At 44.6% G+C, this 26,072-nt stretch overlaps 1 protein-coding gene across 2 annotated transcripts in view; it reads right to left on the reverse strand.

Annotated features, from left to right (window-relative positions):
- Positions 1 to 26,072, reverse strand: part of ALDH1L2 (aldehyde dehydrogenase 1 family member L2) — a 244,522-nt gene that overhangs the window by 75,874 nt on the left and 142,576 nt on the right. For both annotated transcript variants that reach the window (XM_069229012.1, XM_069229011.1), the window contains one exon: positions 11,947 to 12,074. In XM_069229012.1, coding sequence (XP_069085113.1) covers positions 11,947 to 12,074 — 128 coding nt within the window. The remainder of the gene's footprint in view (positions 1 to 11,946; positions 12,075 to 26,072) is intronic.

Raw genomic sequence — 26,072 nt, forward strand, 5'->3', positions numbered from 1 at the left:
GTAATAAATATGTTTTAATATTTTTCATACTTAGGACTTCCTTTTGATTGCTCTGGATGTTGGCATCATCTTTTTCCCACCAGGGGGAACACATTATTGAAATCTATGGGAGTGGATTTTGATCCAATAAACAATTGGGATATGAGCCACTGAGATCTATGCGTCACGTCTGTAAGAGTTATTGCTTGCACATTTCCAGCAATGGGACTTGAATATGGGGATATTCTGATGTCACAAACCTTCAAACAGAAGAGAACATATTCATCAGACACCTTGCCATTCCGCCTAGCTGTTTCTCTTACATATGTAATGAGGAACTTGGTTACATATATTAAATCTGTATGCACTGAAGTTGGTAGGCAAGGCATATTTTCCAATCCAAGATCTAATGTGAAGCATGACAAAGTTTAGATCAAACCTGCATTCTTTAATTTCTGTCACACTATCAGGAAGGATAAGGAGCTTTTAAAGATAACCACAAGTTTACATGTACATAAAGACACCTTCCACAATACTATTTTTTCTTTGTGACAAAAACGCAGCACAGGAGGCTGAGGGGAAGAGACAAGATGACGGACAGATATGGTGGATACTCATGTCTCTTTGCCCCTCTGCCGCTTGACGCCTGGCTGCCAGCCCTAAGGGGCAATCCAGAGCATAGCCTGCTATCCTCCTGGCACAGGAGCTCGGCGGGTAAGTAAGGAGCTGTGGGTGGAGGTCAACAGGCAGAGCTGTGCAGCTGGAGCCTGACGCTCAGAGGAGCCCGCGCTCTGCAAGATGGCGGCTCTTGCCGGGCAGTAGTGGCAGCCCCATCTGGTTGTGTCGAGCTGCTGCCGGATCCCAGAGAGAAGACTGAAGCACCTCTCCCAGGGCAGACGTCGAAGAGGAGCAGGTGGCAGGCGGTGCACAGGGTTGCTCTGCCACGGAGTTCCGGTTCCTGTCGTGCCCTGATGGGCCTCGTCGTGAGGCCTGGGCCAGCTGCTGAAGAAACTTGGAAGAGTGGGACCCCGGCGATCAAGGCTTAAGTCCCTGACCAGCAGCAACACCTGCTGCTGGCCTACTAGAGACACCGGTCATGCGCCCTGGGCGCTGAGTGGAGGAGCATGGAGCAAGGTTAGTGGTGACTGCAGGTGTTGGCTGGGGCCTTTCTTCCCCGCATGACGCTTGAGCTTTGGGGCCCCAGGCAGGTTGCCAAGTTATAAAGACTCAGCTCTGGGGGCCAAATCATCAGTCAGTGTGTGGATCCTGGTCAGCTTTGTTCCCCTGATTAGCCCGTTCCTGGAGAAGCCCTAGCAGATTGACGCTTGTAGCTGCCTCGCCACCTATGTCAGTTGGAGTCACGAATAGAGCGCGGCTTGGGCCCTGTAGGGCTCTACCTGGGTCCCCTACACTTCCTGGTGTCACGGGACCCCGGAGTTGCCGGACACCTCAACTTGGCCCGTGGGTCACTGGTTGGCTGGTCCCTGTGGTTGCTGACCACCAGGGTCTTCGGTGCCTGCAGGAGTTCGGGGGGAGGAGGACTGTGTGGTCACTCGTGTGCCACAACGTGCCTGCAACTCCCTGGTTACCCTTTTAACCCCGGCACAATGGCTAAAGTGGTCTCCCAAATCTAGTGAAGCTGATGTTTGGGAGTCGGATGTTTCCTGGGTTGGGTTCGTGTCTGGCCTCAGGCACCAACGCGCGGGTGTCCACTTCACGGGACCTGGTGACCTGCTGCGCGCAGTGTCACCTAGGGGATTAGGGCTCCCGCAGTGGTCCCTGCCTCTACCACGGACTGGGGGCACACGGGAAATGGACTACTTCAGAGAAGAGGAGCTGCTGGACGGGGGCCGGTAGATCCTGCATCTTGTACAGGGCCAGTGGCAGGCCGGACCTGGTTCCCTTCATTTACTGTGCAGACGATGGCCGCCGCCCGATCTAAGAAAGATTTATCATTGAAAGAGATGCTGACCAAACCTACGGTGGGCAGAGCAGAAGCAGGTCCCCCTCCTCCTGGGACGCCCAGTCGTTCATCGGTGGAGGAGGAGGGAGAGGGCCCGGTGACCCTGGCATTCCTCGATGGCCTTTTTACATTGCTGAGGGAGGACCTGTAAACGGTGAAGAGGGACCTGCCACAGGACCTGAAGGAGGTGCGCCGGGAGCTGGTGGAGGTGGGAGAGAGAGTTGCCACCCTGGAAGAGCTTGAGACCAGTCGAGACGAGGAGATAGTGCAGCTCCAGCAGGAGGTCGTACGGCTCCAGGAGCAAGAGATAGAATTGCAAGCACACACAGAGGACTTTAAAAATTGCTCCAGAAGGAACAACATTCACATATGGGAATGCCCCAACGGGTGCAGAGAAGGAGGACATCACTTCATACGTCAGGTCCCTCTTCTGCCAAACTCTGGGGAACGACTCTAACAATGTGATACAGATATACAGAGTGCACAGGGTGGGCCGGGCGATGCCTTCTTATGTGCCTCATGCGGACATACTAGTCTACGTCCATGATTTCCCCCACAAAGAAGGCATACACCGACTAGTGAGAGAGCAACACTTGCTGAAGTTCCCTGGCCACTCCCTGCTCCTGTATCAGGACTTGGCGGCAATCACTTAACAAAAGAGGAGAGACTTCTGCCCAATCACCTCCTACCTAAGACATAAAGTGGTCTCTTATTCCTGGGGCCACCCCTTCCATCTCATCTTCGGATGAGAGGGTAAATTGTACTAACTGCGCTCACTGACAGAGGTCTACAGAATCCTGCACCTGGAGGAGCATCCACAGTCGCTACAGAGTGACCGCCAACACCAGAGGCGCACGCGCTGGCAGGTGGTCATGCCAAGAGGCCAGTAGCTGGACTCAGAGACTATCACATCCGAGTGCAGGGCGGTGCTTGAGTCTCTGTCTGGGGACGCAGATAAGTCTGACCTGGAGTGAGAGCTGGAGGGCTGAGAGGGTATCTTGACAGAGGTGGCTGGCGGGGTGGTGGGAGGGCTCAGGGGGCTTAGGAGGTGGACTGACTTCCATGGCTCTATGTTCCCAGTACTTAGTCTTACTTTCGGGACTACCCCTTTGGGGTTTGTTAGTGTTAGTTTGTTTTCTTTCATATTGTTCATGGTTGGGGTAGGGTTTACATTGCTTTCATGCAGACACTATAACTGCTTTCCTCTCTGTCCCTCATCCAGTTGTTATGGGAGGGCCGGGTATGGAGGCACCACAGCACAGCAATACCTCACTTGCCCTCCCCATCGCAACCTTAAAGTAGTCACCCTTAATGTTAAGGGGTTGAACAAGCCAACTAAACGCCGAGCTGTCTTTTCTTATCTGGAGTACAGGCAGGCCGATCTGTGCCTCCTCCAAGAGACACATTTGATGCTGGCAGACCATCATAGACTTTGCTCTAGATCTTTTCCTGTGCAGTTTTTCTCCTGCTGAGGTGGCTGGGGTGGCACTTTTAGCCTCATGCTCCTTCTGCAGGAGAGTAGGGGACAAGATCGCTGAAATTAAGGGTCACCTGTTAGCATTCCGGATACTTTTGGGAGTCTTCCAACTACCCAGTGGGGTCAGTGTATGAACCCAATGAGGGTCAGGAGGCATTTCTACATCGATTGTTGCTGAGGTTATGACCATGTAGACAGACAAGTGCTTATAGGGGGCGACTTTAACATTGTCTTTAATAATGACATGGACAGATCAGCTTCTAGATTCGGGGGGACGGGTGCGTTGTCACCGGCTGGGAGCGGGTGGTTGGAGGAGATAGGTCTCAAGGATTTATGGAGGGGAAGATTTCACCTTCTACTCTCATGCGCACCGGACTTCTGCCCGCTTAGATCTTTTTCTAGGCACCACAGATATCCAAAACACTCTTAGACAGATAGCAATAGAGCCCCGCACACTATCACAGGGCAGTCTCTCTAGTACTAAACGTCTCGCCCCAGCTCAGAGGATACCACCCCTGGAGGTTGAGTGACACCTTCTTCCAGAGACCTGAGGTAGCGGCACAGATAATGAAAAGCTATCACTGCCTTCCTGGAGATAAACGACATCGCAGACATACCTATGTCCCTCTTATGGGAAATGCTGAAGGTAGTCATTAGGGGTGAATTCATTGCAATCTCCATGGCGGGTAACACAATTCGACAGGGAAAAACGGGAACAACTACAGCAACAAGTGCTGGAATTGGAGAGGATACAAAAGAGAACTCGGGCCCAGAGGGTCTGAAGAAAGCTAGGGGCAGCCAGTGCACAGCTTGCTGGCCTTGACATCGATAGGGCAGAATATGCAGCACTTCATTTGCGCCACTCTTTTTATGTAGGTAGCAATAAATGCGGGTGTCTCCTGGCTAATAGGCTCCACTCCCAGAGGCAGGCAACGGCGGTGGAGCCACTCAAGGCCCTAGATGGGACTGAGGTGGTGGGTATACCCAGATTACCTCAGCCTTTCGCACGTTTTACCATGATATATACTCTCCTCAGCAATCCCATCCTGACACCTCCCACCAATACCTCAACCAGGCCCGTACAACCAAACTGACGGCTACAGACATGGCCATGTTGGATGCCCTGATAAGAATAGAGGAAGTAATCCCTGCAATAGCGAGATTGGAGGCCTTAAAGTCCCCAGGGACAGATGGACTTCCGGCCTTGTCCTACAAAACGTTCTGTAGCAGTCTTGCTCCTATCCTGATTCACCTCATCAGTGCGATTACAGGGCCAGGTACGATGCCGTCCTCCATGTTGGAGGCATCCATGGTTGTGCTCTCCAAACCCAGGAAGGACACTACACTATGCAGGTCTTATAGACCGATCTCCCTTCTCAACGTGGATATCAAATAGCTTATGGGCATTCCTGCTTCCTGCTTGTATCCTCTGATGCCGGGCCTGGTAGACCCAAACCATGCTGGCTTCATTCCCCACTGAGTGAACATCAAGTGAATATTGGAAATCTTAGACAAAGCTCAGCGCTCGCGATGTGAACTTATGCTTCTTGGCACAGATGACAAGAAGGCGTTGACTGCGTCCACTGGCCATACTTCCAGGCTACACTGGAGCATTTTTGCTCGGACCTCGGTTTCGTGCCTGGATCGTGAGTGCTTACAGCCACCAGAAGGTGTCCGTCAGAGTCAATGGAGTGACCTCCCCCTCATTCCCTATTGGGCACGGACCCGCCAGGGCTGCCCAGTATCCTCCCTGCTGTTTGCTCTCTATATGGAGCCCTTCGCACAGTGGGTGAGCGACAACCAAGGGATTACGGGTGCCGCTTTCGGCAAGAAGAAGTACACTATAGCACTCTATGCAGACAACGTCGTGGTCGCCCTGCTTTTATGCGGGAGACAGAGGCTTTCAGGAAGGTGTCGAGCTTCTGGATAAACCTTTCAAAATCTCAGGCTTTCAGCCTCATGCTTCCTCCAGAGACCGTGACCTACCTGGCACAGCAATACCGGTTTCAGTGGCAGGCACTATCTATTCCATACTTGGGCATAAAGATAGTTATGACAGTCCCAGAGACATCAACAATAAACTATAAGCTTCTTCTTCAGAGTGTTAAAAAGGACCTGACCAAGTGGAGACTCTACCCTATTTCATGGCATGCAGAATTGCCACTATAAAAATGTCTTTCCTTCCCAGAATAATTTTCTTGTTTCAGGCTCTGTCGGCAGAGCCTCCACCCGGGCTGTTTCCGGCACTACAGGGTGAAATAAATCGATTTGTACTGGGGGAAAGAAGCATCCGATAACCCGACCCCTGGCCTATCAGTCTTTGCTCGGGGGGGACTGGGTATCCCCGCTCTTCAGCAAAACTACAGGGCAGCCTAACTCTGCTACTTGGTGGAATGGTCATGAGCAGCGTTGGATAAGCACTGGCTGTTTATGGACCGTGTGATCAATGACACTTCCATTTGGAAGATTCCCTTTTTGCTGCTTCGCCACTGATCATGGGGCCTGTATTCCTTACCTGTTACCCGTGTAAGACCGAGTGACATATACCCAAGGCTTGACCTCCTACCCTTTCCCTTTGACGCCCATTGAGGGGAACCCGGAATTTACAACAGGCTTGCATCAGGGAGCTTTTCGTCTTTGGCCGTCCCCGTCATGCCGCTCCATAGGGCACCTGTTTGATGAAGAGGGACTACTACCCTTTGAGAGTCTAAGGGACTCTCATACTTTGCCAGAGACTGACAGTATGAGCTACCTTTAGATCTGTCACTGAGTAGTGCACCCATCGATTTGCGATAGGGCCTGCAGGCCCCTTACAAACTACCGAAAATGGTTGCTCCTGAAGACGACGGATAAACATATAATTTCCAACCTTTACGATCTGATCCAAAGGTCTGTCCCGATACCCAGGGTCACAAGTCAGGCACGCTAGGAGGCAGAACTAGGTAGATCATTGTCGCTCCGAGAGTGGGAGGCGATTTATTACAGAGCGCGCCATACAGCCCACTACACGACTAATGTGGAGACGGCACTGAAGATTGCCACATACTGGTATCTCACCCCGGTTCAGTTGCACATGAGCAACCACTCATGCAGCCCCAACTATTGGAGAGGATGTGGCACACCGGGAACACTGGAACACCTTCTGTGGGACTGCCCGAAACGTACTCCTTATTGGGAGGAAATTTTAAACAACATCGATCTTCATATGAATACCCAACTCCCTCGGTTCCCGACATTTACCATACCGGGTCTTCCAAACTCCTTGACTTTCCCGCTTAAGTCCCTTCGGGGGCATCAGATCGGACTGGCATTGGGGGTGGCTCTACAAAACATCCTTGCCCACTGGGAACCCCCACTCTCCGAACACAGCTAGGGTGGTTACACAGATTGTGGCAAATCCTGGACATGGAAATGCTCACACTTACGCTTATAGCTCTTTCCTTTCCAGGGAGTTCAGGTAACTGGCTTGCCCTAAGTACCTGCGACTCCTACGCCTTCTAGACAGGAATGACTCTCAGGGACTCAAACAGGGGACTGGGGCTACCCCACATGCACATTGTTATTGTTAGTGTTGTCATATAATAGTGCACCTGGTGGGGGAGGGATTAAGGAGGTGGGGTTGGGTGTTGGTACTTTGATTGGTAAACTTTCTTTTCAATACTGGTGGTTGCTGCGTCACCCTTTGTTTTCTCCTTTTGGAGATCAGTATTGAAATTTCAATAAAGAAATTTGAACTAAAAACACAACATAGGTATCTCCTTGCGTGTTTTAGGTTAAGTATTGTCCGCTTTGTTTTAAGCTTACCCAAGGGCTGGGCCTTGTCATATAAGCTTTCTGCTTGCCCATGTGATTAAGGACGAAAATCGCCGTTTGCGAGTCGCAAACGTGTGTTTGCTATGCAGAAATGCATTTTGCGAGTCGGAACCGACTCGCAAAATACATTTCCGACTCGCAAATAGGAGGGGTGTTCCCTTCCTATTTGCGACTCGCAGTGGTATGCAATTCCATTTGCGTACGCGGTCGCAAATGGAGTCGCAGTTACCATCCACTTGAAGTGGATGGTAACCCACTCGCAAACTGGAAGGGGTCCCCATGGGACCCCTTCCCCTTTGTGAGTGGACCCAAATATATTTTTTCAGAGCAGGCAGTGGTCCAAGGGACCACTACCTGCCCTGAAAAAATACCAAAACTAAAGGTTTCGTTTTTTTTTCAAAGTGCAGCTCGTTTTCCTTTAAGGAAAACGGGCTACACTTTGAAAAAAAAAACTGCTTTATTTAAAAGCAGTCACGGACATGGAGGTCTGCTGTTCCCAGCAGGCCTCCATCCCCGTGAGTGCCCATAGTCGCTATGGGGGCGCAAATTGCAACTCGCAATTTGCCGGCTTCCTACATCTGGCCCTTAGTATCTAATCAGTCAACAATGCAATTCATTTTGTTAGCTTTTTATGACCATTATGAAATTTTATTTGGTCCTGCTGCTGAAATTACTGAATTTTTGCACTTAACAGACCAGCTATGCTATGCTTAAAAATGCTGCCTGAAAAGCCTATATGTATTGCCATGATTAATTATTCAAATGGAGCAATCAGACAAAGAAACAACATGATGTCTTAAATGTGTATTTGTTTTTATTTGTAACCTTTATTGAATAAATGAAATGGCTATGCAAGTTTTGATGGTGTTTTTATTGCACTGTATTTTATGATTATGTAAACTTTAATCTACATTGCTTTTATTAACCAAAGAAATATATATTTAATTTATCTAACAATGACACTAGGAAACGTTTAGGAGGACTACCAAGTAAATGAGCCAGATGTGCTTATTACTCCTTTCAGAATAATTTTATTACATTTTCATAAGACAATGTAACAGAAATAATTGTCTGGCGTGGTGGGGTTAGCAAAAATGTCAGGGTGTACAGATAGTTGTATAGGCAAGAACATTATTGATAATAATATAGTATTCAATGTATTAAACCCCAAGTAATAAGGTTAGTACCCAAAAAAGTAACTGTCTTGTCTTACACATGGCAAAGTTGACTAGGCATTCTTACTCAACTCCTCCTTTTTATTGTTTTAGAAACTGCAAGCTTTAATAAATGTTGTTGTTGAAGATGATCATATTTTGTGTGGTATTCCCCCAGACATTTGCTGCCTTTTGCTGAACATGGTTTTGCTGCCCATTGGACTGTGCAATTTATCCCTGTTAACTAGTGGTAAAGTGCTTGTGCTCTCCTCTCTAAACGTGCTAGAACTGGTAAACGCCTAAATTTAAAGGAAGTCCCAACTACATGGCACCACGTGTACCCAGGGCCTGTAAATTAAATGCTATTAGTGGGTTGCAGCACTCATTGTGCCATCCAATAAAGTAGCAAAGTGCACTGCAAAACACCCCTACAGGGCTGCCACTGCAGCCTCAGTGTGCAGTTTTAAGCTGACATTTCGACTTGCCAAAATAAACATTTTGCTAGGCCTAAACCTTCCTCTCTATTAATTATAAATCATCCCTACGGTTGGCCTTAAAAGCCCATAGGGCGGTGAGCATGGTATTTAAAATGAGGGCATGCATACTTATTGTTTCATATGCCCTAACAGTAGTTTTTCACTGTGGCAAGGTTAGCTCTCTCCCACTGGTTTACACTATTACGCTTAATAATTCCGGTATAGGAGTAGCTAGAAAAATGGTTTAATGACTCCTTCAGATAGTAATATAAAATTCAACATAATGGCCAAATCGGATTTTACTGACTGTCGAAGCTGCAGCATCAACACTGCTGGTTCCCCTCAGTGTGCTGGTTTGCCCTACTGGGGGAAAGCTGTCATCCAGAAAAATGTCTGAACATAGAGGGATTTATCAGGACTGCAGCTAGGCAGAAACCTATCAACGTCAAAATGTTCCTGGGCACAGACTTCAGGCTTCACTCACTCCTGCCTTCCTCTACCACCACACCGGGCCCCCTCTCTCCAGCAATCCGCCATTGTCAAGCCCTGCTTCGGATCCACTTGGCACCTTCCTCTGGTGAGGACTCGTTGACCAGCACATCTTCTCCATTAAAGTTTCAAAGTCAGAGGGTAAACTTTCCACTGGGATGAACCTGGTCCTTGTATCTGACCTGTGTTCCATTGCGGACCGCCTTAACTTTTGACTTTCACCTCGTCTAACATGACCAGATAACCACAGTTTGCCTTTTGTGGTTTTTGGGGCTAACCTTTAAAAATGTACATCTCTGGTTCCATTTATTGGATTTTTGTCATTTAGGTGTCATTATTTATTAAAATATTTTAAAAAATCTAAATTATGGTATGGTATTTTTCTTCTGTTGTGTTTAATGCTGTTCCAAAAAGGAAGTGCATTATGCAAATGCTGTAACTTAGAACAAGAAAAAATATGAAAGTAAAACAAATTACTCCTCCCTGTTTGCTGCTTGCCATCAGAGTGGAAGAAGAAGTGGAATTTGTCAAGAAAGCAATGCAAAGAATGGCAACTTTATAACATTTCCCTATGTTTTTTGCATTTTGGTTTTCTGGACTTTTGACTTCAAGTTTGTGACGCAAACCACTAAGCAGGTATAAGCAACACATTTTATGGTATGTCTTGATTATCCCACTGCTGACCATTAGGGAATGGCAATACTAATTGGCAGGACCTATGGCACAATGGTATAGAATGGTGCCAGAATGGTACAATATTAAAAATGAATCCCTACAACAAAAAGGTACCACATTAAATAAAACCTACCCATTTGTAAAACTATAGTAAAAGTACAGGCCAACTTGCCTGATTAATCTAGTTCCATTAGGGAGCTGTGAAGCAGCATATTATTTCCAACACTTCAAGATGAATGACCCCTGACAGGTTGCTCGAAGAGTGCTCACTTATAAGATTAAATTATATCTTAATTTGAACCTCACAATGGTGGTGGTGATCAAATTATCAAGTTTAAATCCAATATGTAATTTGGCTCGAAAAGGTAAAATCTGCAGACAGATTCAACCTGGTTGAGATTAGTCGTGTTGAAAATGCAGCCCTTCATGCCCTCCAAATCCATCCTCACAAACCAGTCCAGCAGAGTCCACTACACACCCATTCTAGATCTCTCCTTTGGCTCTTTCCCAGAATGATCCAGAGAGCAGACAACATGATTTTCTGGGTGTGTCTAGTCTAGAAATGAAGAAGATGAAGGGAGGGCTTTTTCCCTAGCAAATGTCAGGGCATCAAACTTCAGTCTGCCTGCCCAGTGCTTCCTCTAAACCTCAAAGCTGGGAGAGGCCTTTGGCACAAGGAGGTTTAAAGTCATCCAGTCACAGGTGCAAATACCTCATTTGTTCAGTAAACTAGCTCAGGCAATGCATTTTCTATTTCTCAAAAGAATGAAACATAGAATTGGCAATTTAAAATGTCACCTATCACTGGTTTTAGGAGATTTTAGTGACACTAGTCACTCTCCCAGTACAGCAACTACATCACACTGTAAACCGGGGAACTGCAACATAGATTGTGGAACACGTGCCTTAGTTGTTGGGGGGACCTTCGCAACTGTTTCAACAGAACTGGGAACCTTTTGGACGAGTTGAAATGAAAAAAGCATCAATAACAAGAAAATTACTCTATTTTTTTCTAGAGGAACAAGATAATTACCTTTGGTAAGACTCTCTCTGCCGGATAATTTATCTATCTGCAGATTCATCACTTTTTGACTATCCCAGTGTGCCAGTCAGATTTTTCGAAGCAACTGCTCCTGCGCACCAGCACCACCTCCAAAAGTGATGGAGTGGAGCCACATATTGTGTTGGTCCTGCATCCTGACACCAGTTATCCTGAATGTTTTTTTGCACCTTCGGTACTAGGTCAACCTAAAGATTGGAGGTGGCAATGAGCCAAGTCTACACAGTAGTACTGCAGTAACAGTTACATTTTTAACAGTTACAAATATCCACTTCACAGACTGGAGAGGAGGTAAGGCAGTGAGAAATTCATTAGGTAAGTAACTTGTTCTTGTGATGGACACTTTAAACTGCAGTTTCGTCTCCTTTTTGTAGCACCCACCCAAAAGGGGGAAGGTCTGAGGAGTGCACTCACTGTGGAGTGGGCACACACTAAAAAGTCCTACCGAACGGGTGGGCAAAATGGCCTAATCTGTGGACTTGACTGTGGAGGCACCAGTGCTTTGTGAGCCTATGCATGTTTATCCATTTTGCATCCTGGCAGATGACCAAAGGAGAAATATATCTTGCTAATGTCAGTGAAGCAGCCCATTCCCTTGTATAATGAGCCCGGGCGGCCTTCAGGGGATCCTTCTGGACTACGATATAGCATGTTTTTATAGACAGGACAATCCACCTGGATAAGTTTCGGTTCTTCACCACTTTCTCTTTCTTGTGGGATGTGGATTCACATTAACGTTTCTAAATGTCCCTTATAAATATTACATGACTGATTTTTCATCAAATTAAAAAATGAATTTTAGAGTCAAATTCGCAGGCAAGGGGCTTTATTTCCAATAATAAAAATAATCCACTACTCACCTGTAGAGTAACCTGCCTCTGTCCCTCGCGTTCATCTTTCCCCACTCTCCATTTTCAAAGGCATCTTTTGCTGCAGAAACAGCCTTGTCTACATCAGCCACCGAACAATAGGAAACTTCACAAATTACCTACAAAAGAAAGCAAGTATTTTTAGTAAGAAGTCATAAACAAGTAAGAAATATGCATTGATGATCATTGCCTTGAACAAAATGTCAATGTTGATATTAGGTATAAAATAATGATTGTTCAGTGCAGGCTGCAATAGAGGTTGTATGTGCCGATTGAGCATTACCTCAACATGGAAGCAAATATAGGATATCAACTAATTTCACCTAAACAGTCCTACACAGCAAGAGCTTATGAATTTCCTCCTATTCATAATACTTTTTTAAAGCTGTCTTTCTGCTCTCAGATGTAATTTTCTACTGGCCTATAGAACATCCAGTAGGTATCAAGCAACTGCAACCTGTCCTAATGGGCTGAGGGGCCACGCCCCCTCACCGTTTGGCTGCCAGAAAAAGTGTCTGTCAGGCTGAGCAAAGGTCAGCCTGACAAACACTTTATTTTCTGGTCAGGCAACCAGGAGCTAGACATGCGCTAAATGCTCAGGCTCCTGGCTGTCTGAGCTTAACTTTGCCGGGCTGAAGAAGTTATAGCTCCTGTGGGAGGGGCCTCTTCAGCCAGCCAAAGCACCTCAAAGCCCTCCCTCTCATGACGAGGGAGAGTGTCACTGATTGTCTCTGACCTGGACACTTCAGTTCTAAGCCCTGAAGTGCCCTGGGCTGAGTGCCAATCACTGACACCTCGTCACAGAGTGGGCGGGGGTCAGCAGTCTCAATGACCCCATCCCAGTCTGTGACGAGTGAGGGCCTGCTGCCTTCTCTCAATGGCTGCAGTGCAGCCCCTCTGGGATCGCTGAGACAGAGCACTGTGCATGAGGTAAGTAGGATTTCATTTGTAATATTTGGTGTGTGCGTGTGTGACTAAATATTTTGGAAAGAATGTTGTGAATGGGTGTGTGTGTGTGTTTGCGCATGCATGTGTGAATGCATGGGTGTTTATGTGAGCGTTTGTGCCCCGACCGCCCCCTCTCCCTACTAAAAGTACAGGCTGCCACTGGGATCAAGCACCAGACTCTGGGAGGTAAAGTAGCGAAAGGGATGAAAAGAAGGACTGTGATAAGGAAGGCTGGACTTGAAATCATTAAGGTTAAAGGTTCGTAATTAGAATATTAATACTTAATTGACCCTCCTTTTAGGATATACCAGGCACGTCTAAGTGTACACCCAGAACACAAACCAGATGGAAGCCAGAGGACTGCAATATATGACTTTTTTGTTTAACAAACAGCAACAAAATATTACTGGTGCACAGCACCCAGAACACCAAAACCAAATGCTGCAGTGTGTGTCCCCACCATCAAATCATAAATGGTCACAATTATGCACAAGCACCCCGCCTAGAACATAACACATCAGATAATCGTAGCCAACATTTCCTCCAAAGAGGTAGCCATGACATGAATGGAATGCCTTTTAATAGAGGCAGGGAGAGAAAACTCAGAGAAGAGGTAGGGCTTTGAAATTGCTTACCCTCCCTTGCCTATGGAACCAAACACAGTACACAGAGTGGTAGATTTATGAAAGGAAATATTGCTTTGAAGATAAAATAAGAAACCCCTGTTCTAGTCGAAGCATGGTATCAGAGAATGCTCAGCCAAAAGGCAATTCAGGCAAAACACTGGCTGACATGTACAATTGAGAGACCATGTGGAGAAAGATTTTGAGGTAAGGACTTGGACACAACAATTCTCTGAAGTCTACAATCCTCGGTGACAACAAAAACACATTAACAACAGAAGCCAGAAGGATGGTGGCCAGCGGTTCAAAAGATAAAACCTACAGAGCCCAAAGAACCAGAGGCAAATCCGAACAGACAACTGATGAATCCACCTTTGGGCCTATAGTTAATAAAACTCTGAAAATGTGACAAGTTAAAAACCTGTTACATGGTTTTCCAGCAACTCATTTAAAAATATCTTGAAATTGCTACATTCAAGGCTCCTTTTATTTAATCCTTGCAGGTGTAGCATTTCACTGTCAAGATCTGATTCAGACATTCCACCTTGCTTATCTCCCTAGAGAACTACCTGTATAAAAGAAGATGCTACAACAATACACTCAAAAAATAGATACCATGGGTTACTTAATAACAATGTTAAATCTGATTAGTTATGCTTCCATTATGTTTTTTCAGAGCACTCCATGACCCAATATATAAAGCTGAAAGAAATCCATGTGATGTCATGAAGACTGAGGATCTCAACATAATGTGAGTGCAGTCATGGGGGCAGACTGCGTATCTGATAAATGGCAATAACACAAGCCATTGTGTTTACCAGGTGCACAACAGTGAGCTTTCAAACTTAGAAAGGTAGATAATTTACCCTTGTCTGAGTTGCAAAACTCAAAATATGCACCAATTTCCTGTAGGATTTGCACCAGAATGTACCTGGCGAACAAATCTGAGGTAAAAACTAGCGCAACTAGCACTTAAGTTGGAATACCAAATTGGACACACCAGGATTTGTGACCAACTTGTTATGAAGGGTTACCTGTATAAATATATCTGAGGGCAAATCAATAAAGTAAACAAAGCATTGGCCAAACCACAACTTCAGCTAAGCCTAAATACCTAAACATGTTGTTTAGGCTACCAATTGCATTAATGTTGTGTGTCAAAGAAAATGCAAAACTTCATTCAGAAAAAACAATTATACATCAACAAATTCTAGAATAGTAAAGTTGAAATGTCCATTGTCACAGTGGAGTTCTTCGGATGATGTTACTAAGATTACAGATGATTATGTCCTATTTATCCAATGGTGTCTCCTGGACACTGGTAAAATCTATAAAGCCATATATGGTTGCTACTCAACCAATCCTCGCTGAGCACTTTCCTCAACAGATTGCAGTGTTTCACATGAAAATCAAATGTGGGACTTTTCATTAAGGTATAAGATAGATACCAGCTTAAAAGAATGTATATGACGCCAGAACAGATCAGAACTAACAAGACCCAACACAGCTGTATGCCATCTAGTAGCAACTAAGAGCAATGGTTGGATATTAGCTTCATGTTACTTAATTAGCCAGCTTCATCTATAGAAGATCTTGCTTGGCAGTGTCAGCAAGTTAAAACTATTTTGATAAAATAAAGGGCTTGCAGTATGTGTTTTTACAATATCATGGCTTCCTAGTTGCTCAGCCCCTGAGCTGAGAATGGCCATAGGCCCAGCACTGTCAGAAACGGGAAGTGCCACGTGGACTAGACTGGGATTGAAGGCAGGGTGTGACCCTGCATTTGTGGCCTATTTTTATTGCTAAGGTAGCTTTTTTACCAATTTGGCTTCTGGGACAGGACTGATCCAACACAAACGTAAATCCCGAACCTAATTTGACTTGCCTTCTTGAAAAAAAAACAGATGCAACAGACGAGGTGCACAAACACATTGAAACACTAACAAGCATTTGTAATGCAGTGGGTCTTGCATTTGCTCGAGTTAGAGCTATTAGCATTGTAAAATCCTAATAGGACTTTTCTTGCCACATAAATTGAAATGAAAAGTAAAACAGTTGACATAAGCAAGCTGATTCAAAGCGTCACGGCCGCCATGAGCGCGAAAGAGAGACACATAAGGAAAAAGAAGTTTACTTGCAGTAAACGTATTGACAAACGTGCAATTATCCATGTAACAAGGTCAGTGTTGAAGGCGATAACAAAACCACCCCAAAGAGTGACAAACATAAGCATTTACCAATGATAACAAAGGGTTTTTGAAAGGCAAGCCCACGAATGAGTGAAAGTGATGGGCGTACGGTGGATGTGGTTAAAAGCCCACATAGATACCAACACGTCGGAAAAGCAGCGCTTGCGCGCTGCTATGCTCAACTCAACAACTTGAGCAATGTTCAGATAAAAAATGTGAAAAAAATCTCAGAGATGCTTGTCCACTGCCTAAAGTTAGCAAAATGCTCTACTGTGTCGCTTGTGAAGTGTTCAGTGGTCTTCTCTCTCTTTCCTTTAAATGTTTCCTCTCTTCACGAATTGATTAAGATGCCAAAGATTGCTCAACGGTCACCCACGGTCCCGCCCTGCTGGGTATGTTAATGAAAGGTAAGCTTTTAAATTCAATGTTCGAATACCCGCAAAATTAACAAATACATAAGTAGAATGCACCCGTAACTATACCCACTCAATATAATAAATCACGAGTGGGCTCCACATTCACTAGCCATTTAGAATAGACTACACTGGTGTGTACCAGCCAACCAATTTATGAAATGACCAACATAGAATGTTCATAGTATAGAAACGTATGTATCCCCTCTCAGAAAATTTACTGCTCATATTACTTTATTTTATTCATGCTTTCATGGGATGTTACAAATGAATTGAAATCAACCACTGACAGCTAAGACCTAAGAAATCCAAAGGCAAATATTAATGTGCTTTGTTTATTCTGTACAGAATTATTCACCTGCAAAAATAATATATTATTAACTTTTGTTTCAATCCAACTACACTGAAAAAATAAGCATTTCTTCCACGGCTTTCACCAATTATAATAATAGTTTTTGAATGCACAGACCATCTACCTACCCATTGTAATTTAAGGAATTTGGCAGTGCCCCGTTATCAGTGTTTCTTTTATGAGGTTGAAGTTTCACAACACACTAAAGGGTCTGTTCTCTTCTTGTTACTTAAAATAAATATTAAGACTTGAGCACTTAGGCTATTAACAAGTCAAAAGCCAATCATAGCAGTAAATGGGCCTTGGAGGATCAAGTTGTTTATGTCTCATTGTAAACCGTTTTAGTTGTCTGTCACAGCACTGTAATCAGTACTCCTAAACCTCTTATAATGGGCTTTATATTCATTGGAGGGCTTCTTTGTCTTTTTCATGTAGCTGCTCCGGATCCGATTGCTTTGCTCCCCCATTGTTGTATTTGTGTCACTTATGGAGGATTTAGGTTTTATCCTTGCTCTTGATTAGTTCAGTGCATCCCTACACCGCTGATGTATTAGAACACATCTTTTTCCCATTCTCATTTATGATTTAAGGCTCCAAGGTACAGCATGTCCTGCTTCTGCTTCATTCTCTTTCCATCTCTTTCTCTTTGTCTCCCTCTCCCCTCCCCCATGATTGAGCAGCATATCTTTTACATGCTGCCCTCAACAGCTGCCCATCTAGCATCACCTGTCAATTTCAAGCCACTCATTGGTATTGGCTTTGCCAATGTTGCATGCTTTTAAAATTGCACAGATATTGGCAGTCAATAGCGGTGGCCGTCATGAGTGTATTTATTATATTTACAAGATGGCTGCCATAATCCATGGTGCAATATGAGGAAAAAGGCTGTGAAGCTAAATGGCAGCCATCCTGGAAGTGTTTTTTTTATCCTCCAAAGATTGCCTCCATTTTGTGTGATGAACTGGGTAGCCATCTTGGAAGTGTATTTGTATACTTTCAAACTGGCCGCTACACTGCGTGATACAGTTTGGCATGATTTACATGGCAGCCATCTTGGACTAATAAAACATACTTTCACAGTGGCTGCTGCTTTGTGTCTTGCCAAGTTGCAACACAGAATGTGGCAGCCACCTTGGAAGTATAAATATATACACTTCCAAAATGTTAGCCACTGCCAGCTTTGCCCATGCGACCCAATTTACCAAGCCCTGACAAAACTAGTCCAATTATTTTGCAGGTATTTGTTTTTATTGTGGAATTCTATCACTGTGTGATTAATACAGTACTCTGGAAAGCAAAAGTATTACATTTAGAAAGGATAGGGGCCTCCTACAATTGAGAGATTAGATGAGTTGGATCCAGTGTCACTGAGGTATTAAGTCCTGACAGTGTGTACGAATGGTCAAAGGGTGCCTATTCAATGCTTTCTTTTATAATACCATATTTCACACTCAGAAGTGACCTGTGTAAGCTCACTGAAATTCTGAGGTGTTTGTGAACTGTTGCGATGTCTCATAAGGTCTCACTGAAGCCTCCTAAAAACTTGTGAAAAATGTTTAATCCAATGGGACTCAATCCACAAGATTAAAAACAAGATGTTATATATCAACACGCTTCATTCCTATTCTAGTGCCTAAAAGGGTCAAACACTTTCTTCAGCACTGTGGTCAGGAAGGAAATACCTTGAACTACAGTTGTATATTAGATCTGAAAAGGATATGTGTATGCTTGATAGGTCACACATCCATGTATGTGGCTGTGATTCTCTAGAAAAATACCAACTCTAGTAGATAATTTGGTGTGCTGGAGGAACAAGTGTGCTGCTATCAGTTCTCAAGCTCACGGTGAGTAAAGGAACATAAGATTACATAGTTTACTATGACTGTAAAAGCACCACAAGATCCCATACATTCTCTACACCATCCACTCAATACATTACACCTGCAGAGATGAAGAGGGAGACTCTTCCATTACTTATGGCCACACCAGACCGACCTGTGGAAACCATTCACATTGATCGTATTGATGCATATGCCTTTCCTATTTTTCTCAAAACATCTCGATTATGGAAACATACATCTTGAATAACTGGATTTAGCATGTTCTCTTCCCTGCAATGTAAAAGCCACTGTTTTCCATGCCCCAATCCAGAAGAGACAATGGGAGACGTGGGAAAAGGACACATTGGAAAGAACAGAGGAGCAGGGAAAAAGCACACGAGAGAGCGAGAGAGAGAGAGATCAGTAAATGAGGAAGAGAGCAGCACAGTGGTGTGGGGCAAGACGCCCACAACACCACAACAGAGAGAGAAACATAGAAACATAGAGAGCAGGGAGAAGCAGACAAGAGAGGGTGAGCAGCACAACATGGAGCATGGGGGTGGGTGGTGTTTGGAAAAATCTCACAAGGAGGAGAGCTCCAAAACACATGCACTCTCATAGAGTGCTTAAACGAAAAGAAAAAAGTTGTTCCCTAAAAGTAAGCAGTGGAAGGATAGAAGTCACCCAAGCAAAATAATGTTAAAGAGGCTATCCTTCACAGTAGGGACAAACAAAAGAGGGACAAAATAAAGATGGAAAGCCATTGAATAAGAAGCAAGGACAAAAGTGACAATAAAGCCAACCAATGCTAAACAATGGACACACTATAAGCTCACTATAAATTCTTGCTAATCCCACTATGGGCCTTTTGCAACCAGACGCCGATACTTAAAAATGGACAAGTACTGCATTTAAAACGACAGCTGTTGTACATATGAAAAATTGTATCTTCACTTCTACTGCATACGCGTGCATAGGGGTACAATTAAACAATGGTCGGGTGAAATGGCAGTGGAATCTTATTCATCCAATTTGCCTGCAATCAAGCAGCTGTCATGCATTTCATCTGAAAGATGGTGCAAATTATACGTTGTGGAGTGGCGTGCATACAACACATGAGCAACGCTCTACTATCTAATTTTTGTCCTCTCGCAAAAGGGTGAATAGAAATATTTTCTCCTACATGAAATGTGGTAAATGTGGGAACATACCACTAAAGACAATCCCTCTAAGTTTCCTCTCCAAACTACAAGCCAGCAGTCTCTGTCCCACCACTACAAGGGAAATGAAAACCCCATTGTAATACACAGCCCCATTGTAATGCACAAGTCTCTACTATGATGCTCAACTGGTCTTGAATGTTGTACACTAAATGCAGAAGCATGGGCATTTTCTGCTGCATGGATCAGGGCAGCATCATATGCGAATAGGCCATACATAGCTGCTGCTAAAATACTGTAAAGCCCCAAAACCAAAAATCTTAATTTTTTATGAAATTTGGGCCAGATGTTTGAAGCCTTCTTTCAGTTGCAAACCGCCCGGGTCGCAGTATCAGGCTACTTGTGAATGCAAAGAGACCTTTTGTTATTTAGACACCACAAACTGAGATTTGGTAACACACCACCGAATCGCAATTTGGGTTTGCGAAGAAACTCTGGTTCGGTATTTGGAAGGGACAGGTTTAGAGTGTCCCTTCCAAACACTGATTTGCAGTGCTATGTATTAATGTTTTGTGACCCATTCTGGTTGCAAAACAACAAGCTTTTCTCAACTATTAAAATGTAGTGATGCCTAGGGGACTCCTTCCCTTTTGAGAATGGTAAAAAAAATATTTTCTAAGAGTAGTCAGTGGTACCATGAACCACTCTGTACCCTTAAAAAATGTTAGTTACAAATGTCTTTTTTTTTTTTTTTTTAAACATTCACTTTTTCTTTAAAGAAAATCGGTTGATTTTTAAAAAAAATGCTTTATTTAAAAAAAATCACAGGCATGGTGGGGCACTATCCTCAACAGACCACCGTCCCTGCAATGTCTGCGATTCATAGTGGGTCACAATTTGCAACCTACCTCATTAATATTAATGAGGTAGGTCAAATTGCAACCCATTACGATTTGGGTTTTTGCGACAGACCTATTAGTACATAGGTTGGTTTGCAAAAACAGAACAGATTTGATAAAAGTCAGTGCGCAATATAGGGTGCCTTTTACTGAATCTAGGGCCAGATGTACATTTATTTTTTAAACACATTTTTATTGTTTCATCACAGTTTATACAATATCATGCATATTGTGCTTTGTGGCATGTTTGCCTATTATTTATGGTCTTTTTCACAGTAGTTAACATTTGTATATTATAGCTTTAAGATTCCAACCTTAAGTCAAAGTGCATCTATGAAGCTCGTTCCAGCCCGATGTATAGTTATTTAGCATGATCATGGCATATATAACTCTGACAATTGGTAATGCGTTCTTTTAATAACTAATAACAAATAACATTCCCCGCCCTCCCTCCCCTTTAAACTTGACATCAGATTCTCAAATGATAGTCACAGCAGTGATGTGTCTCGCCTTAACCATTCGCTATGCAACACGCGACCACACCATACTTCTAGCCCGTAAGAGATCTTGCAGCGTATTTGTGACCCCGAGAGAATAACTCCATAGCCCATTGCAAGTGTCACCAATTTTCAGTTCCTACAGGTGGACTTCAATAATCTCAGTGGTATGTTATGAGTGATCTTTATTTCTTCAGTCAGTCTCCCTTTCATCTTCGTATGCTATTTTTTAAGTTTCTAGTAACGCATCCCAGTCTAATGCCATAGGGTGTTTTCTTAGCTCCCTGCTCTCCTCCCGTCTGAGGGTGGTACTCTCCACTGTGCCCCACTCCACCACCGCTGCACTCCACTGTAATATCGAGGGTGCTATTGTAGCCTTTCAGCGCCTAGTTAAAAGGTGTTTTGCTAACAGTAGGGCCAAGTCTGCAAAGCGTGACAACACCCTCCCTTTTTTGGTGTGTGGGAATAGGCCGAGCAGGCATGCCTCTGCCATCTGCCAGTCACATCTTCCCATCACCCTCTCTAATATGGTACCCACGTTGTGCCAGTATTGAGTGATACTAGGGCAGCTTCAAAGCATATGAAGCAGTTCTGCATCGTCGGCCCTGCATCTTGCACATGCCGGTGAGAGTGCCGGGAATAGTATGTGTAGCCTATGTGGTGTAAGATACGCTCTGTGTAGTATGGTATATTGTATGAACTTGAACCTCGTATTTCGGGATACTTGTTTTAGGTACACCAGAATAGAAGACCACTCTTTATCTGAGAGTTCCCTGCCCATGTCTGCCCTCCATTTGGTTCTTAGGGGGGTAAGGGGCTTTTGTAAATGTACTCTAAGCCCTCTATAAAGCCATTTGATTAGGTGCCTCCCATACCCTATGATGTGCAATGTATGAATGGAATCGTGCGTTGGGGGCTCTATACGATCTGGAGCCCAGTGGTCTTTGATGTAGTGTACTATGTTTGTGTATAACAGAAACAGTGAGGTAGGCAAGTTGTGTTCATGAATGAAATCCATATGTGTGAGTAACTGACGGTCCTTGAATAGCATCCCAATAGTATATACTCCCTCCTGTGTCCACCCTTGTATCCTACTTTAAGTCAGTATTTCAACATTCACAGGTAGCCCCAACAGTGGAATATCTGAGGCATAGGGAACTGTGTCGGCGGTGTATCTGAGAGCAAGCTTCCAGTACTGCAAGGCCACTCGTAACAAATGTGGCAGCCTCCCCGGGGGCGGGATCCGGGACAGATCAGCGAATGTAGGCAGCTCCTATCTAACATTGATTGGGTGAACTCTATCTCATGTAAATTTCGTCCAGCCAACCAGTATGCAAGCCATTGAAGTTGGCCCGCCACACAGTAGGCTTTAAAATCTGGCGCACCCATACCTCCCTCGTCCGCCGGCATTTGTAGTTTTACTAAGCTAATCCGGCGCCTCCCCTTCCCCCAGACGAGGTCCACCAACATAGAATGGAGTGTTTTAAAGTAGGTATCAGGCGCCCTCACCGGCAGGTTCATAAAGTAGTACAAGATACGGGGCAGCATTACCATCTTTGCCAGTGCTAGTCGGCCCGCAATGGACAGCTGCAGTGTTATCCAGAACTGGACCTGTGATTTAAGCAAAGCCATCGCTCTCTGTAGGTTGCCCTCTAACAAATCCAATGGGGTTCGATATATATTTGGATTCCTAGGTATCGGAAAGTGTCCACGGCTACTTGCAGTGGTTTGTCACCAAAGGTAATTGTGTCACACATGTCCATTTTAAAGAATAAGAATGCTATGGATTTATTGTAATTGGTCTCTAGTCCTGACAATGGTGCGAAATCGTAGAATATTTGTGCAGCAGACTTTAGGTTTTGACCTAGATCTTTCACGTATAGTATAATGTCATCGGCATATAGTGATATCGAGTGCACTGTAGTGCCTATTTCAATTCCCCACGACTCAGCGTCATGTCGGAGTCGGTGTGACAGAGGTTCCACCGCCAAAACAAACAGCAGGGGGGCAGTGGGCATCCCTGTCTAGTACCTCTATAAATGTGGTAGAAGTTTGAAATGTTCTGTCCAGTGCGTGCTCTTGCTGTGGGATCAGCGTATAACAGTCGCACCCAGAGTATGTAGTCATTCGGGAGCCCAAATCGCGTCAGTACTTCGAAAAGTAATCCCAATTTAAGGTATCAGTTGCCTGGCGAAGATCCAGAGAAAGACAACCCACTGGGGGATATCTCTCTCTTGTATGATCTATAATGTGATATAGTCGGTGTACATTTAGGGAGGTGTTACGAGTCGGTATAAATCCACATTGATCTGTGTAGATCAAGGTGCCTATGAAGGGGAGGAGTCTCTGTGCTAACATTTTAGCTAGTATTTTATATTCTGTATTCAGTAATGATAGGGACCTATAGAACGACATATCTGTTGCAAGTTTGCCAGGTTTTAGTAATGAAGTCACTATTTTTGTTACAACAACGTCTGGTGATGGTGATGGGTTATATCTATTAAATCTGTCAATTGACAGGATATTTGTAATACATGCTTGTAAATAGTTATAATTGTATCCTTTACAGCCCTGAGGAAATCAGTGAGATTATTCTCTAGCATGACGAAACACGTGTTGGCTGTTGGTTTTTGACCATTGACAAGAATAACAATACCAAATAATAATTTGAAGAATGGATTTAAGCTGCTGACTTCTGATTACACTTATTGAGTGAATTTGGATTACAAGAAGAAGACACTATATTATTAACAACACAGACACTAAAGTCTTTACTATTTGCACGAGTGCCTTGGTCTTCCTGGAATGAAGTCACTATTGTCTGCTTTGTCGTATCAGGGAGGTGACCAACAGTCATCGAGGCTTGGTATAATTTTTCCAATTGAGGAGCCAGTTTTGTGCTATATAATGAATGAAATTCAGTCGGGAGACCAGCCGATCCCGGTGATTTATTACGAGCCATGCCCTTAATGGCCTCTCGGATCTCCCCTTGTGTTATCTGTGCTCCTAGGACTTGCCTGGCAGTGTCGCTGAGTGTTGGTAGGGTAATGTAAGAGAGGAAGGAACTGAGCTGTACCTGATCTAGTGCTGGTGGTGCAGAATACAGAGTTGTGTAGTAGTCTCGAAATGCAGTGTTAATCTCCACCTGTGTGTTTATACTAGTTAGTTGTGGAGTATAGATGTATAGTATAGGAGTGGGAGATGGCTCATCATTTATTAGGCACGCTAAAGGCGTGCCCGCCTTATACCCATCATTGTGCGCTTGTTCCTTATATTTCGTATAATCCACCTTTCGTAGTCTTTCAAGGAGTTCTGCGTGTTCGGCCCTGGCGTCTTGCAACATCTGGGCCTGGGGCGTCTGAAGCACTGCTTCCTTTTCTAGGGGCCCTAATCTGTCTTCTACACGTTTTAACTCCCTTAATATAACCGCTCGTGCTCCTGTCATCGCTCCCATCATCGCTCCTCTTATTACCACCTTGAATGCCTCCCATTCTACCAATGGAAAGGACACAGTTCCTGTGTTGTCGGTAAAAAAGTTTGTTATTACTTGAGCTATTTCCTTTTTCAATACTGCATCTTCAAGGAGCAGTGGTTGTAATCACCATGTTGGAATCGGTGTGGACGCCCGTCCCCAATTCACTGTCAATTCTAGTGGATTATGATCTGATAGTGTTTTCCCTAAGTAGGTGGCATGGGTCATCTGGGTCTGTAGTGTATTAGTGCATAAGATAAAATACGTATGTGCACTTTGTGTGGGTGTGAGTAGAAGGAGTACTCCCACATCCCCTCATTTCTTGCCCGCCATATGTTGGTGAGAGCCCAGACTTGTAACCATTTTCGTAGCCCCTCCACCTGTCTCTGCGCATTTGTGCCCGACAACGGGGGGATAGAGCGGTCAAGGGATGTATCTAATACTGCATTATAGTCCCCACCCAGGATCCAGGGTATGTGCGCTCATTGTGATAGGACACTCAATAGGTGTTCTAGGAAAGCATCCTGACCACTGTTTGGAGCATAACGACTTCCCAGTACCACGGGCTTCCCATCTAAGTTACCTCTGACCAAAGTGTACCTGCCATCTTTATCCACTTTCGTGTCTATTACTTCAAAAGGGACACCAGATTGTATCCATATAGCCGCTCCATGAGCAAAAGCAGAATACGAGGTGTGGAACAGTTGCCCCCTCCATTTTTTGCAGTTTCCCCACCTCATGGGCGTGAGGTGCGTTTCCTGTAGGTATACTATGTGTGCTTTACGGTGATTTAATTGGGTCATTATTCTGTGCCGTTTATGGATAGATCCCATTCCACGCACATGCCAAGTGATAATATTGTAATTACGTGCGGAAACATGATATATCATTAGTGTGTTATTCCCTCTCCCAATCCATACCGTCCTGCTGTTCTCTATACGTATTTTTTGTAATACATGTGCTGATGTCATAACATTGATATAATAAACATTTCCCCCAACTGTGCTCAATACTAGGCAGAGCCAAAACTGTCTCCGCCAAACCATTACATAATAGGAACGTAACCAGTTAATTACCATTATTATGTAAACAAACAAGCCTACACTATGGGGGTTGTAAAAGATATAGGCTATGTGCGTCTCTTCTGTTCTGTGATTGGCAGTTTCTCACATACAGTATAGGAACCACAGCGATCGACCCTCCGGGCCCACCACTTAGTATAGGAGTTATAGTCTCCACAGGAGGTGGGAACTCATCTACAAGCAGAGGGGACCACCCTTTACCTATGCACATCGGTGCTCTATTTTTGCAGCTGGTTCTTCCTCCCTTTACCAGCCGCAGACTTGCTCTCGTAATGAGGTGATGTTTCATAGCCAGGTCTGTCTGCTCTAAGTTACTTTCTGGTCTGGGTGGGTGACCATTAGTACCCTGCGGAGCCCTTACTTTAGCTCTTGGGAATAACCAAACAGGAGACCACTTTCTCATACAGCCTTTTCGTTAGAGCTCATGCGCCATCTGAGGAGTAATGGAAGGGAATAACGCTATACTTCCTTCTGAGTCGGATACTTCAGTACTGTCCACAGAGGAGGCAATGCTGGGAGGAGGAAATCCTTCTCTTTGTATTGAGTATGTCTGTATTGCTAATCTCTGACTCTCCAACACTTGCGACAATGTTGGCCCAGTATTCCTTCGCGTTGGGTGTTGTCGAGTTTGTCTGTCTTTGAGGGGCCGGCGGGCCTGTTTT

The sequence above is a fragment of the Pleurodeles waltl genome, chromosome 4_1 (assembly GCF_031143425.1).
Source record: "Pleurodeles waltl isolate 20211129_DDA chromosome 4_1, aPleWal1.hap1.20221129, whole genome shotgun sequence".
Taxonomy (NCBI): domain Eukaryota; kingdom Metazoa; phylum Chordata; class Amphibia; order Caudata; family Salamandridae; genus Pleurodeles; species Pleurodeles waltl.